This window comes from Tenrec ecaudatus, chromosome 2, assembly GCF_050624435.1.
Source record: "Tenrec ecaudatus isolate mTenEca1 chromosome 2, mTenEca1.hap1, whole genome shotgun sequence".
Taxonomy (NCBI): Eukaryota; Metazoa; Chordata; class Mammalia; order Afrosoricida; family Tenrecidae; genus Tenrec; species Tenrec ecaudatus.
Genome location: NC_134531.1, coordinates 137076740 through 137094745, shown reverse-complemented (window position 1 = coordinate 137094745; position 18006 = coordinate 137076740). Strand labels below are relative to the sequence as shown.

Below are 18006 nucleotides of genomic sequence, written 5' to 3'. Positions count from 1 at the left end.
ATGCTCAGGGCTTCCCTTGCTCAGGCCGAAGTTTGCTGCCTCTTCCAGATTGGACTAGTGTGGTGGTCAGCGCTGTAAGGGGCGATGGGGGAGGAGGCGGTGGGGGGAGGGGTTAGGTGTCTAGGCAGAGTCAGAGTGGGTCCCAACGTGCCCCAGGCTGTGGTACCCCAACCCCTCCGGTCTTTGATTGGCTCCCTTCGGGCCAGTCTTGGACGCTGGGAACCCGGTCTTCTTGCGGGGGGGCCTTCTGTGTCCACCCCTCCGGACAGCCCTATGTCAGCAGTCCCAGGAGGGGAAGGGGCAGAAGGAGCCCCAAGGACCCCGCAGGGCCGCCGAGGAGAGGGGTGTGAGCTGAGGACGGCACGCAAGGAGGCTCCCCTGCAGCGTCCACGCTGGGCGCAGGGGTGGAGGTGTCGCCGCCCTTCGCCGGCCGCCGGGGCAGTGGAGCGGGGCGCGGCGGCTCTCACAGGTGGGCGCGCCTACGTGCGGCGGGCGGCGGGTTGCATGAAGGCGCGGGCGGCCGTCCCGCCTGGCCCGGGGCCCGCTCCCCGCGCGGCCGGGCAGCCTGGGCCTCCCCGGGGACGCCGGCGGTGGCGACCGCTGGCCAGGCCCTCGGGGCGCGGAGCCAGGGCCGGGCCGGGGGTGGCGTGCGGGGGAGGTGGGGACGTGGCGGCGGCTCAAGCGGGCGGAGCCGGGAGGCGGAGCCGCGGGGGCGGAGGCGCCGAGCGGGCCGGGTGGCGCCGCGGGAGGTTCTGGAAACGCCGGGAGCGGCGCGTTCCAGGTGGGCGAGCGGCTCCCGCGGGTCCACCGGGGCCAGGGCCGGGCCCGGGCCGAGCCGGGCGGGGCCGGGGCCGGGACAGGGGGCGCGGGCCGGGGCCGGGGTCGGGGTCGCACGCCGCCGTCCCGGAGCGCCTGGGCCGCGGTCCGCAGCGCAGCGGGGCCTGTCTGGACCGCCGTCTGGGTTCCTGTCTCGCCGCCTGCGTTCCCTTCCCGAGCTGGGGGGTGAGGTCAGCCAGCGGCGCCCTTCTGGCCAGTCCCTGGCCGGGCAGGAACAGGGCCGGGCGAGGAACTTGGCCGCGCTGGCCGGTCAGGCTCCCCTGGAAGGGGTGGCCGGGCTCCAAGGGCAGTCTCAGCAAGAGGTGGGGGCGTTGCCCTGGCCCGAAGGGCCCCCTCGTGTTGGTGGGAGCCCGGGTTTTGGTGGGTCCGGGCCCACGATTTGGTGCTCCATTCCCTGGCTGATTGTATTAGAAAAGCTATTCTCCTTTCCAGACATCGCCTGTCCAGGCCCGGGTGGTTTCTCCTTAGCCGCCGAGAGACCCGCGGTGGTCAGTTAACTACTTCAACAAAGAGACCCTTCTGTGTGCCAGACACTGCGGGGAGCTGCTAGCCCAGTGGGGCAGACTGACTGCAGAGTGGGAAGGTCCCTGAGCAGCGTGGAGGTGAGTGCTGGCCTGGGAGGGAGGGTGGGGGAGCGCTGGGCAGCTGGACCAGAGGTGCGCCCTCCACTTCCCCCCACCGAGGAGTTCAGTCAGCCAGAGAAAAAGTACCCAGTACAGAGCAACAGCCTGTGTGCCAGAACACTGGGCCAGCCTCATCCTTTGGCTGTAGAGGGGCAGCGAAAAGGAGGAAGGCCACCGAGGAAACGCATGGACACTGGCTTCAACCAGGGGCTCAAGCACAGGAACAATGGTGACGGTGGCGCGGGACGGGTCAGTGCTTCCTTCTGGTGCACAAGGTCGCTACAGGCCAGAGCTGACTCGGTGCCCTAACAACAAGAGCAGTGGAAGCCAGGTGATGGAGAAGGGACACAGAGGGGCAAGCGGCCCATGGACTCCATCTGTACGAGTCTGGAGTGGGAGGGCAGTGCCTGGTATGGTACCCTCACAGCAGTTCTGGGTCAGGGTGTTGCTGGGCAGCCAGGCGGGTCCCTGGCTGCTGTATTCTCACTTGGCACCTTTACTTTGGTATAGGAGAGCATTAGGATCCTTCCTAGGACCTGCGCTGGTATCATGGCTACAGAGTGACACTTCAGGCGTGTGCTGCTCCCTGTAGACTCCATGCAGCCCCAGCCAGTTTGCAGGAAAACCTGGCCCCGAAAACCAGGCTTGGGGTGGGGGGCACTTTGGAGCTTGGGGTATTCTGAAATGTCCCAGATTCTTTAGGGAGCCCTTGTCAGCCTAAGAATTTATAGGGTGTTTCTATAAGTTGCCTCTTGTCAACCTATATCATATGGGGGTCAACAGCTTCCCTCCCTATTGTTCTCTATTGTATGACCCAGAGTTTTTTCTGGCTTGTGTGTAACCTGCCCCAGAATGTTCAGGGTGCAGTCTCTCCCTGTGATTGCTGGGTCTCAGGGTCCAGGCAGCAATGCACCTTGTCCCAGTCACAAGTCGGTTGAGGCTTAGAGGCTTTTTCTTCTCAGGGCTTTGTGTTCTCAGGTGCTCCAGCCAAGGGAGCCACATAGCAAGGCTGGAGGTGAATTGGCTGGGGCTTCATCCCAGAGAAGCTGTCAGACTAGGCCATGCCAGCGTGTGTGGTGCACTGTAGGAAGCAATGGGGACAACTGAGCCAGGGCATTGGCAGTGGCTTCTGATAAGCCTTCCTGGCCTGTCACAGCCTCTGAGGTACAGCACCTGGGAGTGTTTACGCCGTCATGGGCTGTGCTTGGCCCCAGCTGATCTCTGTATGTTCCTTAAAGCACATTTGTGTGCCAGCTGCCTAGAGCAGGGGTGGGAAGCCTTTTTCTGCCAAGGGGCCATATGGATCTTTATAACGTCGTTTGAGGGCTACACACAACGACCAACTTTAAAACTGTATCTATTCAAACACGTAATTAACTCACCCCGAATGTGATGGCTGAACTGACTTCTCTTTGGTGAGGTATGCGATGCTAGCTGGTATTGATTTCATGGGTCTTATTTGTAGGCTGGATATTACCCACCCGGGGCCTAGTGGGTACCAGGACTGGCAGTCCGTGAGGAGGAAGAGTGGGGGCCTGCCTGCAGCAGTGGCCTTGCTATTCTTGCCCTGGGTAGCCCACAAACTCTCAGAAGTTGCCACTTCATGGAGACAGGGGAGGCGCCGGGTGAGAGTGCTCATGAGAGGGAGGACTGAGTGGGAGCAGCCCCAGGAATGAGTGGGGGGAGGGAACCTGGGGTCTTCTCATTTCCTGGGAGTGCCTCACTCCTACATCCTTGGGAGGGTGGGTCTGAGGCTGAGTGCAAAGCCTTGGCCGGATTGTGGCCACGCTGGCTGATAGTGTGCAAAGAGCTGGCCGGGCGGGTCCTCACATCCTGGGATCTGTCAGGAGTTTAATTTTATGCAGATGGAGGTTGGCAGGAAACAGTGATGCTGGCACATGCAAGCCCAGGCCAGTGCGGGAGCGAGGGCTGAACTCGCTCAAGGCTAGCAAAGTGGACTTTTAAGTGCCCTGGGAAGTCAGCATCTTGTCCAGAAGCCCAGAGGGCTGGTGGGTCTTGCCATCCCAGGGGTGTGGATCTGGGACTGGGGGAGGAAGGATTGGCGGCTTTATTTTCAGAAGGAGCAGAACCAAGTGAGAGCTTGAAAGAGACTTCTTGGAGCCAGGGAGAGATTTTTTGTTCAATTGTTCTGGTATCAGGGGAGAGGATTAAGTGCTCTGATAAGGTGGCCCACACCCTTCAGGAAGTGCTTGCTAGAGGCTGGCCTCTGCACCAGGTGCCTCTGAGGGTCCAGGTGTGGCTGAGCTCCTAGAGCCCAGCATTTGTCTGAGCCTGGAGTGAGCAGATCAGAGGGCGCAGTACTGCATGAAATTATCCCAGGACATTGGTCCAGTTCCAGCCTTTGCCTGCAGAACTGAGCTGTAGAGCTGGTGAGTGGTCTGTCCCAAGATTTCTCCTGTGAGCACTGGGCTGCTTTACCTTGGGCTCCTTTCTCTCTGGAGTGTACTGCGCTCTACCCCCTTCCGGCACTTCTGGAACGTGGAGTTTGATAATATCTGCCCTTGTTGGCATCTTCCCCAGGGATCGCTGACTCTAGCTCAGAGCTGTCTGCTTCAGGTCCACTGACGACCCCATCTTCACACCAGCCCTCTGAGATACAGGCCCTCACAGGATCGCCCGAGGTCCAGAGTCACAAAGCCAGGGAGCGGCAGCAGAGCTGGGGTTTAAGTCTGGGTCTGTCCATTGACAGTGCCATCTGGCCCTTAGATGCCCAGGCTGGTCATTGGCGAGGGCCGTTGATGCCCACCGTATGCGTGGCTGCTCACCTGCACCCAGGGTTCCATGATGCTGTGGGCTCTAGTCAGAGGTGTTGCAGAGCTGAAAGCTGTTTGTGAGCCTGTGAGGTAACCTCATGGGTTAGACACGGTTCTCTAGAGAAAGGAGACCAGGGCACTTACGGTTATATACATATATATGGTTATGTATATATATGTACTTATGGATATATATATCTCAAGAAGGAATATAACATCTAATTAGTCTACACAGCAAGTAGAGAGGGTTCAGTTCTACTCAATTCTGTGGAAAAGTGAATATACTGGAAGTCCTTCAACTCACATGGGCTGCCAGGTCTAAGGTCCGAGAAGCAGACAGCAGAGACCTCCCTCGGGCAAGGCTAGCAGAGTCTTCCCACAGGCAGCAAGCAGCAGGGTGGGTCACCAACAGTTAGTAGTTCGGAGCTCAAGGAAGCAGGCCCAGATGGGATGTCTAACACACGTAAGGCAAGGTGACAGAAGTCACCAGCCTCAAGCTAAAGCGAAGGATGAGGTACGCACCAACAACGTGGCGAAGCAGGTCTCCAAGGAGCCTCAAGCTCTAGCAACACAATCCACAGGCTGACCTGGCCCCCAGGTGGTGTTGGCCACAGGTTAAGGCAGAGAACTTAACTCCAGCAGCAGCATGAACACTCCAGCACCCTCTGATCATCAGAGAGCAAGAGAGAGGCAGGTGGGCCTTGAAGAGCCATTTATCTCTTTGCCCTCCAATGAAACTACAACTTGATTAATCCCACATATTCCTATTGGCCAGTTTAGCACAATAAACCTGACTATCACACATGAGATAAAGCCTGCTGTCAGGACAACGTATGCTCCCCTTGCCAATTTGGGCAGCCATGCTCTGGAGGGTAGGAGGCACCACTCAGTAGGGTTGTGTGGCAGCCAGCATGGCCTGGTACAAAGTGTGTTTGATGAGTCCCATTGACCATTGATTTGCTTTAAGACAGCGGTTCTCAACCTGTGGGGGGCAACCCCTTTGGGGATCAAGTGATCCTTTCACAGGAGTCCCCTAAGACCACCAGAAAACATGTATTTCTGATGGTCTTAGGAACCCAGACACCGCTCCTCTCTCCGTCTCCAGGAGGGTCTGCCCACATGCAGATACGCCCATAGACAAAGTACCCGGCGGAAAGACTGTTCCCCATGCTACACCATGCTCCAAGACAAAATTTCATTTATCTGTCATTAGAAATAAATATTTCACAATATATAATTATATCGTTTTTGTGATGAATCACTATGCTTTCATGATGTTCACTTTGTAACCATGAAAATCCATCCTGCAGATCAGATATTTACATGATGATTCATAACAGTAGCAAAATGACAGTGATGCGGTAGCAACGAAAATAATGTTATGGTTGGGGGTCACCACAACATGAGGAACTATATGAAAGGGTCTTGGCATGAGGAAGGTGGAGAACCTCTGCTCTAAGATGTCAGATGTGCAGAAAGCTCTCTCTCAACCCCGGCGAACTGGAGATGACTATGTAATGTTCAAGGCTTTGGTAAGGAGTAGCTGGTAGACATGCAAGATTTCTGGAAACTGACTGGCCCTGCCTGGGTTCCCAGAAAGCAGAGCCTGAGGCAGAGCGCAAGTCTCTTAATGCTGATGGGGAGGGGCCATCCGCAAGGCAGCAGGACCGAGCCAGGGAAAAGCAGGGTCAGGGAGGCCAGAAGCAGCCCCGTGGGCAGGGCTGTGCTTTGGCAAGCTGCCCCACTGCTGTCCAGTCGTTCAGGACACCACTGGGCGGGCGCTGGGATGTTCCTTGCCTCAGAACAATCAGTCCCATGAGGCCCCCTAGAGGGAGTTTATCTGCTGTGTGTCTGTGTGCTCTGCCCTTCCTTGGAGGCTGTCTCGGGTGGGGTGGGGGTGCTTACGCCGCCTCACTGCTTGGCTACATTATCAGAGCTCCTGGTAGCCTCTGGAGAGGCCAGGTGCTGCCCTGGGCAGAGTGGCATTTCTTGCAAGGCGAGCCTGGCAGTCATGGGAGGAGCCAGCAAATTGGCCTGGACCTACAGTCTCCTCCACGGGGTCGTCTCCAAGTGGCCAAGGTCCCAGGGGACAGACAGGTGAGGCCAAGAGATGCCAAGGCCCTTCCAAAGCATCTCAGATAGAGGGGCCTATAGGTTTTGTCTTTTTGTCTAGTGCTTTCGGTGAGTCCATCTTGCCCTGGCTGCTAAGTCTCTGCCACCCCTCACTCAGCTTTGGCCTGTTTTATCAGCCCAGTTCGGGAAGCAGCAGTCTTCCTTCGAGTACGAGGTAGAGAAAGGGGAAGAGCAGATAGGTCGGCTCCCAGCGAAGGAGCGTGTTTTCTGCGCGACGTGCTTGTCTAAAGTATAAACCGTGGAATTGTGAGATGGGGCTGGAGAAAGTGGCAGAGCCGGGGCTCCCAGGGTCAAAAAGGCCCTTTGAGCAGAGGCGTTTGGACTTTCTCCTGAGGGCAGTGCAGAACCTGTGAGGGGTTTCTGGTCTTGGGGGGGGGGAGGGCTGGGATGTGGGCAGCCAGTGCAGTGGCGGGGGTGGGGTATGTGTCAGGGAAGCTGAGACCAGACTAATGGCTGTGTCTTGACATCAGGAAAGGAGAATGGGCTGGCGTACACCCTTCCTGGGGTACTGGGGGCAGTGGCTGTGGGTCTGACAGACATTCTGAGGGGGAGCTTCCTGGAGCCCCGGCTAGTGGCAGGTGTGCTGAGCATCAAGGCCCTCTGCTGCCCCTGCCCGTGCTGACACCCATGGAGTCCGGGCCCCTGGGCGAGCCCTGCTCAGACAAGCTTGTGCCCCATTGCAGAAGGCAGGCAGCCTCTTGTTCAGCACCAGGCCAGGGCCAGGCCTGTTTGTTCTCAGCAAACCCATGTTCTGTCTCCAGGCTGTTAAATGCGTTGTTAAAACCCAAGCTGCTGCATTTGGGCTGCAGCTGGGAGCTTGGCAGAAGGGCCTACAATGAGGTAAGCGGAGAGGCTAAGGCCACAGTTAGTTTTGCAGTTGGAAACATCTCTTTCTGGCCATCTGGCTGCAAACAGCCTTTCCAAAGAGCTGGATTGGAGGGGCCTCTGGTTGTGTGTCTTGGAATTGCTCCGCACACAGACAGTGTCAGTCGCCTGGTGGGTGAATCACTGTTGCTGGGGTGTTGGCAGGCTTTGGATCACCTCCCTGTGGGGGTCCAAACTCGGGGGCTGACACACCCTGCGGGGGTGTATTTGAGAAGGGCCTGTTCTATGTATTCCCATTTCACTGGAAGCATATCATAGAAATATTTTTAACATTCTTAGGTGTCCTGGTGGCATCGTGGTGATGTGTTGGGCTGCGATCCACGGGGTCAGCAGTTTGAAACCACCCGCTGCTTCTCTGGCTAAAGACAGGGCTTCCTCCTGGTGTGAAGAGTTACAGTCTCGGAAACCCACCGGGCACTTCTCGCCTGTCCTCCAGAGCTGATCTGAGTGGAACTCGACTTGGTGGCAGTGGGTTTTTGCGTTTGAATTGGACTTGTTGGACAAAGATTAGGAGAGACAAGCATGGGAGCAAAAGAAATTCCCTTCAAGATACAGTTTGATTTGTGATCTTTGAATACATATACATGTCTTTTTCCTTCACAAATGGACTCATAGGATGCATCATTGGGTAGGAGCTGCTTTTTCTCACTTACGGGCATGCTTTAATCTTTACTTTGTGTCAAATAGCACTATGCTATGAAACTATAAGCTGTAGGAGAGAAATGTAATTTCTGAAATCTTCCTATCTTCTGCTCCCTTGAACAAATTTGTGAGGAAGCATTATCTGGACACCCAGTACAGGCCACAGGAGCCGTGGTGGCGCCATGGGTTCAGCGCTAACCAAACCAAACCAAAATCAGTGGTTCGCACCACTGGCTGCTGTGCAGGGGGAGGACCTGGCACTGACTGCTGTAAGAACCCCTGGGGGACCTGTGGAGCAGCCCTGCTCTGTGCTGCCGGTCACCGTGAGTTGGAATGGATCTGACTGCACTGAATTTGTTTTTTGGGTTTTGATACAAGCTGGGAGCTGTTCTGAACTCAGGATATGATTCAGATCTCTGAGACCCAGTGTGGGTTTTCTGTGCAGGCTTGGGGTCATGTTGTCTTCAAGGGACCTCCGCCCTCTCTCTCTCAGGCCCACTCTGCCTGGGTTTCTAAGAGTCCCCAAGAGAGCTTCTGGCAGCACTGGACAAGTATTTCAGGAGCCACTCTACATACATCCTTCTACCTACATTGCCCGAAGCAAGTCTGGTGTTAGGTGTGAGATGGGATGGCGGTGGCGGTGGCACATGAAGCTGGTTAGCCTTTTCTGCACGGTGGGACCTAGTCCTTGAATGCTGTCCCATTCCAACCTGACCCTAATTAGATGTTTGTTTCTGCACCATGCCTTTTGTAATTGATTGGGCCCAGGATCAGGTGCAGTGGACAGGCCTCCAAGACTCCCCATCCTAGGGTGGCAGTGTGTCTATAGCGGGCTGGGGGCTCCTGGAACTGCTCAGTGCTCTACACCAGCTGAGTCATCCCTGCCCTCCCCCTGCCTCCTCCCCCCACCACACACACCCAGAGCAGGGCTCTGCAGGCTCTTGATAAGCTGTTTTCCAGAGGGGCATGTGCAGTTCTCCAGGGCTCTGCCTCCAGGCCGGGCTGCATGGATGGGCTCATTCTAAGCCAGCACGGCACATTCCAGAGACATGACAGATGGTAGTCATGTAATGAAGGAACTTGGCTCTTTTCCACCCCGGGCGGGCGGTATCAGGCACAAACCCGGGGAATTCTCACCAGGATGGCTGGAAAGCACAGAGGGGCTCCTCCCTCCCCAGAGTTTGTGTCCTCATCTCTGAGGGGGTGGGCTGTTGGAACCAGCGACGCACTTGGGGAGCCGTGCTGGTTTGTTCCCTGTGCTCCAGTCCTGAGGGGCAACCGGCTGGCCCGTCACTGTCCACGAACACGTCTCCCTGCATACACGTGCATGGGAGTGCTCTCCTGAGCTGCTAAGCCTCTTCAGGTGTAAGGAACAGACACCTACCCATCTAAGTGAAAGCAGCTATGGGATCCTGGCTCCGGGCGAGGAAGCAGGGCGCACAGGCTTCTGGGAGCAACCTGTGGCCAGAACCGGGCAAGCATCCAGGTCTGCTCACCTCTCCACGATGAACCTTCCTCTGACTCCTGACTCTGTAGAACCATGTAGCCTAATATTGCCTACCCAGCAGCAGGCTTGGCGTGGAAATCCTGTGTCCTGTGTGGCTCTGTGTCCCCAGCTCCAAGCGCAGCGGCTGGCATGCTGCTGGCTCCGTCAGCAGGGGCGTGACAAACAGGGTGTTCATTCATTCCCTCCCTTCTCTTCCTGAGAGAGGCCCTTGGCAGGGGTGGGGGTGGGATGGAGCTTGGGCCAGAACAGATGGGGGATGAGGAGGTGACGATGTGTCTACTTGGGTATGGCGGGCAGGCAGCAGACATGAGCTTTGGTAAGGCTTACACTGACTTCTCTCCGTATGTTCCATTTGAGCACTTTCCTGGAATTGGCTGAACCGGAGGTGGGAGGAGAAAGGGCTGGCAGAGCTGGACCCGGGTGGGTGCTGCCCCTCCAGTACGGGAGTGTGTCCCAAGTGGGTCCAAGCCCGTCTCTTGGACATGCCCAAGATGGTGCTCTGAGCTGGACACCGGGTCCAAGGCTTCCATTGTACATTGAGCTGCAGCCGGTGGGGCTGGCCCTACGCTGTGCCCTCTGCCCTGAGCGCTGGCCCTGGCTCTTCTTAGACTGGTGAGCAGACAGAGCTGGCCTCTCATTGGCCAGCAGCCCAGCCCAACCTGAGGTTTTGGCCGACAGTGGCTTATTGATCTTTGTCTCTCGAGTGCCTAGCTCAGTGTCTTTAGTCAACATTTGTGAAGGAGGGTGGCTGGCTGGTGAGGACAGTGTCTGAGAGGAGACAGGGTCGGGGATAGTGTGGTTTGGGCTTGCCCACTCGTGGTGGACAGGTGCAGATGGGCAAGGCCGGTTTGATTCTTCCTCTAAGCCAGCCTGTGCTGACTTTGGGCATGGCTCCCCCAGGGTCATATGCCACATGGTGTCAAGTTCTCTGTCTGTCACTGTAGCTCCCGGACTGTCTGGGCTGGGGACTGTGTGTTATGTCTGGGCCCAAGGCATCTGACGCATGCGGAAGGGAGGATAGAGCCAGACCGGCAGTCCGGGGAATGACTGCCCAGGACCAGGGACTGCCAGACTGTTAGGGGCCAGAGGGGACCTTACTCCTAGAATGTTCGGCTGTCTCATGTGGCAGCTGGTTCGCAGGAGCCAAGAGGGCGGGGCCTCTCCTGAAAGCAGTGGCTTTCCAGCGCAGGGGCCCGAATTGAGCACACCTTACCCACACTCTCTCTGATGGGTGAACCTGAATGTGTGCCTCAGCTTTGGGATGCCTGGCCAGGGCTCAGGCCATATTTGAGCCCACGCCTGTGTTGATGTGTGTATGTTACATGTCTTGTTCCTGGCTGTGTTGATCTAACGAGTGCCACTAAATGCCTTACAGATACTGACCTCTGTGACCATGAGACCCCAGGTGTCCGTGCTGCTGCTGATCTGGCTTGGTGTCCTGGGCTGTGTGGGGGCTGAGTTCTTCACGTCCATTGGTATGAGCCAGCAGGATTGGCCCTTGTTTGAGCTACCCTTGGGTCAAAGGCCAGGGGGATGGCACAGCTGAGCGCTGTTCTCATTGGGGAACATGGAGCTTGAGGTGGTCCTGACAAGCTGGCGTCCTGGAAGTGCAGGCTGTTCCCAGACCGTGGGCCTTTCTGACCACCTTTCTCCCAAATCAGAGAGGGATTCTGAGCAGAAACCACCCTGTGCCCCAGTGTGTTTTCCTGACACCCTCACTCTGCATGAACCGGGGGCCCAGATCCTCTGAGTGCCCAGGGTCCATGTAACAACAAGCTCCCCCCATCCAAGAAAACTGCCCCCCTGCCCCCAGGCTGGTGTCTGCAACTCTAGGGAGGTGGCGGGCGGTCCATCCATTGCTCACCAGCCCTCCTCGGCTCCGCGGCAGGGCACATGACGGACCTGATCTATGCCGAGAAGGATCTGGTGAAGTCTCTGAAGGAGTACATCCTAGCGGAGGAGGCCAAGCTCGCCCAGATTAAGAGGTGACGAATACCCTAAGTCTTCACACCCACCCCCCGTCAGCCCTCCTGCCCTGCTAGAGCCCATGGAGGGTGTCCCAAAGACGAGACTCTGGAGCAGGAGATCCGGGGCTGGCCTGGGAGTGACTTCCTGCCGCTCCTCCAGAGTGCAGTGCATGGGCTAGGGAGTCACCCAGGTTAGTTTGTTTCCCCCTTTTCTGCCTAAGAGCCCTTTTGCCCACACCTCTTGTCTGGACGCAGGGGCTGGCAGTTTGAGCTGGGAGAGACGACATTACGAGATACCTCTCCATGAGAAGGACCCCAGGGCCCCGTGGGAGTCGCCACAGGCTGACGTCTCTGTGGGGAGCATGACAGCCTTCCCTTTCTTCCCGTCCCACAGTTGGGCCAACAGAATGGAAGCGCTGACCAGCAAGTCAGCGGCTGACCCCGAGGGCTACCTGGCACACCCCGTGAACGCCTACAAACTGGTGAAGCGGCTGAACACAGACTGGCCTGCCCTGGAGGACCTGGTCTTGCAAGACTCGGCAGCAGGTGAGGGGCGGGGAGGAGGTGCTTCAGTGAGCGTGTGCTGATGTGCTTCCTCCCGGGCATCTGTGTGTCTGCTCCTGGCTTGGGTCTGGTGTGCTGGGCCTCTGTGGCGTGTGAGCTCGGAGCCGCCTCATCCCGGGACGCTGCCTTTTCTGTGGGGACCGACAGGGTCACTGGGAGTAGAAATGGACTCGTGGGCAGTGAGTTTGGTTTTGTTTGTTTGATTTTGTGCATGTTTGTTTTATGACTATAGGACTGACATGCAACTCTGTACCAGTTAACTAGTGAAGAGACCGCAACCTGCTGCTGCTGAGTTGACCCTGCCTCGTGGCAGGCCCGCATATCCGAGCGTAGAGCTGCTCCAGCGGGCTTTCTGGGTTGTCAGCCTTGTGGCCAGGCGCCCTACTGGCACAGGGGCTAGGGGCTCAGCTGTTCGCCACAAGGTCAGCAGGTCGTGGGAGGAAGATGTGGCAGCCAGCAGCTTTAAAGATTTCAGCTGGGCCAATGCCAGGGGCTCAAGTAGAAAGAAAGTGTTTTGAAAATGATGGCAACAAATGTACAGATGTGCTCGACCCAATGGATGGATGGATTGTGATAAGAGTTGTATGAGCCCCAAATAAATTTATATATATATATATATATATATATATATTTCAGCTGGGGAACTTTAGGGAGCCGTCCTACTCCATCCTGTGTGGTCACTGAGTCAGTGAGACAGTCCTCGATAGCAATGGGTTTGTTTTTCTCTTTAGTTTTCATCTTCACAGAATCGCCAGGCCTTTTCTTCCGAGGTGCGCTTGGGTGGGCTTGCACCACCCGAGGTGTGGTTGGGTGGGTGAGTCACTGAGCCCCATGACTCCGTCCCAAGGAGACCCTATAGCACAGTGGTGAAGCATCCAATGCTAAGGTACCTCACAGCAACACCCGTTTTCACGATAAGTTGTAATTCTTAGTCTAGTCACCTCGTACTAAGTCCTATCAGAACCTTACTCTTTCTCCATCGGCATATACATGAAAACAGAACATACATGATCCTTCGTTTGCATTGTGTACCAGGGGAGGCAAGCTCACTTGCTTTCAGGGCCCAACGTGTTGATGCAAGCGAGTGAGCTGGGTGGTGGGGCCAAGGCGAGCTGTGGAGCAGGGCCTTCTAAATGCAGCCCCGGGGATTATCTTTCACAAACAAAATGTCCAGTCACGGGTGTTCACTGTTCTACAAGAGGGAGAAGGGAAAGGGGGGTTAGGGAAGGCTAGGGCCAGCTATTTGGAGGTTAGTCTTGGTGGTATAGTGCTTTTGCATTGGGTTGCAGCAGTTTGAAACCGCTGGTTGCTCCTCGGGAGAAAGATGAGGCTTTCTACTCCCAGAAAGAGTTATGGGCTCAGAAACTCACGGGGGCCGTCTACCTGTCCGGTAGGGCTGCTATGGATTGGCATCAACTCGATGAGGGCGAGTTTGCGGTGTTTTAGTTTTCAGTTGTTTAAGGAACTGTGGTGGCGTAAGTGGTTACGTATTGGGCTGCTAACCTCAAGGTCAGGTGTTCCAAGCCCCCAGGCACTCTGCAGGAGGAAGATGAGGCTTTCTACTGCCACGAAGAGTTACAGTCTTAGAGACCCACAGGGGCAGTTCCATAGGGCGGCCCTGCAGGGCTGCTGTGAGTCAGAGTCCACATGGTGGCAGCGCGGGAGTTGTTGGATTCAACAATGCTGATCTGCCTGTCAAGTCTCACCTAATCCACAATAAATAGTTCCGAACAATGAGCCCATTGTGCATTTTAAATATATAGAACTTATTTGTGTGTCTATTAAACAGCAATAACTATCACATAAAAAGTTAGTGAAATATTGTATTGACTCAAAAACAAAAATCAGGTCATTGGCTGTGGGCTTGCGTCTAAATCAGTCCTTGTTCTCAACCTTCCTAATGCCATGACCCTTTAATACAGTTCCTCATGTTGTGGTGACCTCCCAGCCTTAAAATTATTTTTGTTGCTACTTCCTAACTGTAATTTTACTACTGTTGTGAATCGGGCAACCCCTGTGAAAGGGTCATTTGACCCCCAAAGGGGTCGTGGCCCACAGGTGGAGAACTGCTGTTCTAAATGATCAGCAAGCTTGTGTGCTGAAGGTAAACCCAAAGAAGTGTGGTTTTTACAGGCCAGGGTGGGACTGAAAAGCTCTTGAACTGTGTCTGGCATGCGTACCGAGGCAGGGTTTTCTATGGACTTCGAGTTTTCCTGTACCCTCCTGACCCTGGGCCCAGGCCCAACCTCCTGGTCCCCGGCCTCCTCGCCCTGAGCGGTGGTTCACTGCACAGGGCGGTCTCTGTGGCCCGGCTGGGCTGGGCTCAGGGCAGGGCTGCCTCCAGGGAGGGATTGGTGAACTCAGCGGGCCTGGAACTGTGCCCACGGAGCTCTCAGACTCCAGAGGCCACAGCTGCCTTTCCCAGAGCCCTGTGTCCCAGCCTGGGCCCTTGCGTAGCTCAGGACAGGCCATCTGCATGCCGAGAGGCATGCGCAGCTGAAGCCTAAGCCCTTCTCTGCGGACCTCCTGCCCTCCAGCTTTCTGCTCCACACTCCCACCCCCCATGGCCATCATCTGGTTCTTTGTAATTGCCTGGAGGGGGGTAAGAGAGGGGCCAGAGAGCAGCGGGATATTTTTCTCACCGTCAGAGTGCTTGCCCCTGAAATGTGGCTGTTTCTGGGGACATGTTTCTAGTTTGTACCGAATTCCAAGCTCGAAGAGTCCCTGACCTTGCAGCTGTGCGGATGGCTTGGCTTGCTCTTGGTCATGGTCCCTGGGTCCCAGGCATGGCTAGGGGCGGGCGTTTGAGTGTGAGGTGCTGAGAGCCGGTGGCAGTGGGTGCTGTTGCCTTTGGGAAGAAGCCAGCCGGGAACAGGCAGGGGTTCTCAGCCCCTGAGTCAGTGGGCAGGGCCTGGCTCCCTCTACTGGGGATGTAGCAGGTACCTGCCTAGCTTGACTGCTAGGGCCTGCAGACCCCAAACAGTCACCTCTGGGGTTGTTCTGTGGTCAGGGCCTCTCATAGGCTCCAGGCTGTAGGTTTGAGCCCCAAGCTCGGGGAGCTTACTCTCCTTGCAGATCTGAGGGGTGGGGGTCCAGGGAGCGGAGCCAGGCCCAGGGGGGTTTCTCTGGGCCTCTCACCCTGAGTTGGTAACCAGGGGTGAGGCGAGGCAGCTCTAAACGCCTGTAGGACTGCCCTCCCCTTTCTGGAAGCCAAGGGCCAGTGGTCATTAGGAAGTGGACAGCTGGGCTCTCTGAATTGACCTCCTCTGTCCTTGGGGCTCCTCCCTGTGGGCTGGGTGCTGGGACACGTGGCTATCCGAACAACCAGGGAACACGGGTGAACGTTATGTCTGCGGCTCACTTTGTGTTGGGTGGTTGCTGAGTCCTCTCCAAGCCCACTCCTGTGGCCCTGTGTGTTTCCTGTTGTCCACTGCTGAGTCAGACCGAGCGCCTTCCAGGGACAGCTCCCAGCCTCGGACGAACCAGTGTTGGGCTGTTTCCTCCTAAGCAGCCCAGGCAGCAGGTCGAGGGAGGAAAGGAAGGAGAGGGCCCTGTGGGCTGGAGCCACCAGGAGGGCTAACTGGTGGGAGGGGCACAGCCTTTGAGGGATGAGGTGGGAGATTCAGCTAGCCAGGATCCTGTTAATGGTTAATAGAAACTATGCTGCTAATCTCAAGGTCAGTGGTTCAAACCCCACGAGCTGCTCCATGGGAGACCGTGGAGACTGGCTGCTCCCACAAAGGGTTACGACCTCAGAAACGCCGTGAAGGACCACTGTGGGTCAGGCTGCTCTCATCCTCCCGCCAGCCTGTAGGGGCATTCCGCCGTGGACGGTGGGTAATCGCTCATTCTCCGCCTCTCGTCTGCAGGCTTTATTGCCAACCTCTCCGTGCAGCGGCAGTTCTTCCCCACCGACGAGGACGAAACGGGAGCTGCCAAGGCTCTGATGAGGCTTCAGGACACGTACAAACTGGACCCGGACACCATTTCCAAAGGGGAACTTCCAGGTAATTCACAACCCTGTTGGTGGCTGGACATGTGGGACCATCCCAGCCTGGGGCCTTGCCCTCAGGGGTATGACCACCGGTGGGAAACCTCACTCTCTTGGTGCCCAGTGGGTACCATTCTCCCATCCCCAGCTGATTGCTTCCCATCTAAGCTCAGTGGGGCCCTCGTGCCCTATGTCGGAGGGAAAACTGGGCCTGCCGGTCAGGAACCCCTTCCACCTCTGCCCCTGCAGCCCCACAGGACCCTGAGTCCACACCCTGAGTCCTGCCCTCTCGTTCCTTCACATGTGAGGTTGCTGCCTGACTCCCTGCCCCTACCCCTGCCTGTGCCCGCCCCAGGGATGTCCCCTGCCCCCGGTTGTCCAACTCTGGCCTCTTCCTGCCCAGCCCGTCCATCACACAAACACCCTCCTCAGGAGCCCCAGCTCCAGCGAGCCTCTGCTGTCCGTCTCCGCTTCCTGGAAGCCATTATCTTCATCCATGGCGTTCGCTGCCACCCACCTTTTCTTTCCTACCTTCTGTCAGAGCATCTTCCCACCCTCCACTCCCACCCAGCCGGCTTCCCCCACATGCCCATGGTCTCCTAAGTACTTCTCAGAGGTGGGAGTGTCAGGCTTCCTCTGACAGGGTCTCGTCCCACTTGGGAGGGGAGGAGACTGAGGCTGGGAGATTGGCTGTGAACACACCTGGAGGAGAGGGAGGCTGGAAAGGGCCAGGGCTGGGCTGGCTATGGTCCCTGCATTAGGGCCCTTTGCCACCATGGTCTGCAGCCTGGTGTGGCCCTGCTGGCGTGATGACCCCCGCCGGCCCAGGCTCTTTCCCCTTCAGGCATGCCACTGCAGCCCAGAGGTGCCCTCGAGCCTGCCTCTATCTCTCCTGCTGCAGGAACCAAGTACCAGGCCACCCTGAGTGTGGACGACTGCTTTGGGATGGGCCGCTTGGCCTACAACGAGGGGGACTACTACCACACTGTGCTGTGGATGGAGCAGGTGCTGAAGCAGCTCGATGCGGGGGAGGAGGCCACCACGGCCAAGGCCCAGGTGCTGGACTACCTCAGCTACGCCGTCTTCCAGCTGGGCGATCTGCCCCGGGCCCTGGAGCTCACCCGCCGCCTGCTCTCCCTTGGTAAGGAGCTGCTGGGGAAGGGGCTGGGTGGTGGTAGTGCTGGCACCACTGCCTGAACCTCCCCCGGACTGTGCCAGTCGGCCTGCCACCCAACAGGGGGCGAATACCTGACCGATTCCAGGCCCTGCCCCAAGAGCCAACCTGCCTGAACCCCTGCCTTAGCCCTTACTGATGGAGCCACCCAGGACTTTTGAAGAGAAGCCCAGAGCTCTGGGGCCTCTGCCGCTCTGCAGGGTGGTACAGCAGGAGCAGCTCTGCGCAAACAGCCACCCTTCAGGACCCCGAGTCATACCCGCCTGTCCCTCCTGTCACCCTCCTGTCATGGTGCTCTGGGATTCCGCAGACCAGCTGAGCCCCTGCTGCTGCTGCTGCTGCTGCTGCTGTTGCTGCTGCTGCTGCTCTTGACCAGGCCCTGAGTCTGGGCTCCGCTCGCCTACACATGTCCCACAACAGGGACGTAGGAAGAGAGCTTTGTAGGTTCCATTAGGCGAGTTACTAAGGGCCTCACATGAAGGGGTGAAGGGGTGGGGAAACAGGATGCCCGGGTTCTCTTTCTGGAAAACCTTACCATCTGTGGGCCTCACTGTGCAGCAGAGGGCCCGCCAAGCTCACACCTTTGGGTGTTGAGAGGCCCCCAGGCTATGGCAGTACGCGTCATGTGGCCGTTTCTTTGGCTGGCATTCTGGCTGTGCACAGCACGTGATGTGGCCACGGGCCACGCATCTACCAGAGAGCCACGCCATGAGCAGGGGGCTGCTTCTCTGGACCCAGGCCCGGAGGCATCCAGGGAGGCGTGAGAGGACAGTCCTAGGTGCTCAGGGCTGGCTAAGCAGCTCCCTGTGCGGCCGTCTGGGCTCTGGGCTCTGGACTCTGGCCACAGCAGGTAGAGCCTCTGCTGGCGCTGGCGCTGCCCAGCGAGCGAGCGAGCACTGCGTGTGGGGG

The 18006-nt window shown here is 57.4% G+C and overlaps 1 protein-coding gene across 6 annotated transcripts in view; it reads left to right on the top strand.

The window, feature by feature from the left end:
* The first annotated feature begins 278 nt into the window (after positions 1 to 278).
* The window catches only part of P4HA2 (prolyl 4-hydroxylase subunit alpha 2), a 35946-nt gene continuing 18218 nt past the window's right edge, over positions 279 to 18006 (top strand). For 2 of the 6 annotated variants that reach the window (XM_075541513.1, XM_075541517.1), the window contains exons 1-7: positions 656 to 781; positions 1270 to 1439; positions 10777 to 10876; positions 11290 to 11386; positions 11763 to 11914; positions 15802 to 15939; positions 16825 to 17064. In XM_075541513.1, the coding sequence (XP_075397628.1) occupies positions 10795 to 10876; positions 11290 to 11386; positions 11763 to 11914; positions 15802 to 15939; positions 16825 to 17064 (709 nt within the window). In that variant the 5' untranslated portion in view covers positions 656 to 781; positions 1270 to 1439; positions 10777 to 10794. Of the gene's footprint in view, positions 470 to 655; positions 782 to 983; positions 1140 to 1269; positions 1440 to 10776; positions 10877 to 11289; positions 11387 to 11762; positions 11915 to 15801; positions 15940 to 16824; positions 17065 to 18006 lie in introns of those variants that run through there. The other 4 variants (XM_075541515.1, XM_075541516.1, XM_075541514.1 and 1 more) reach the window with 4 other exon arrangements.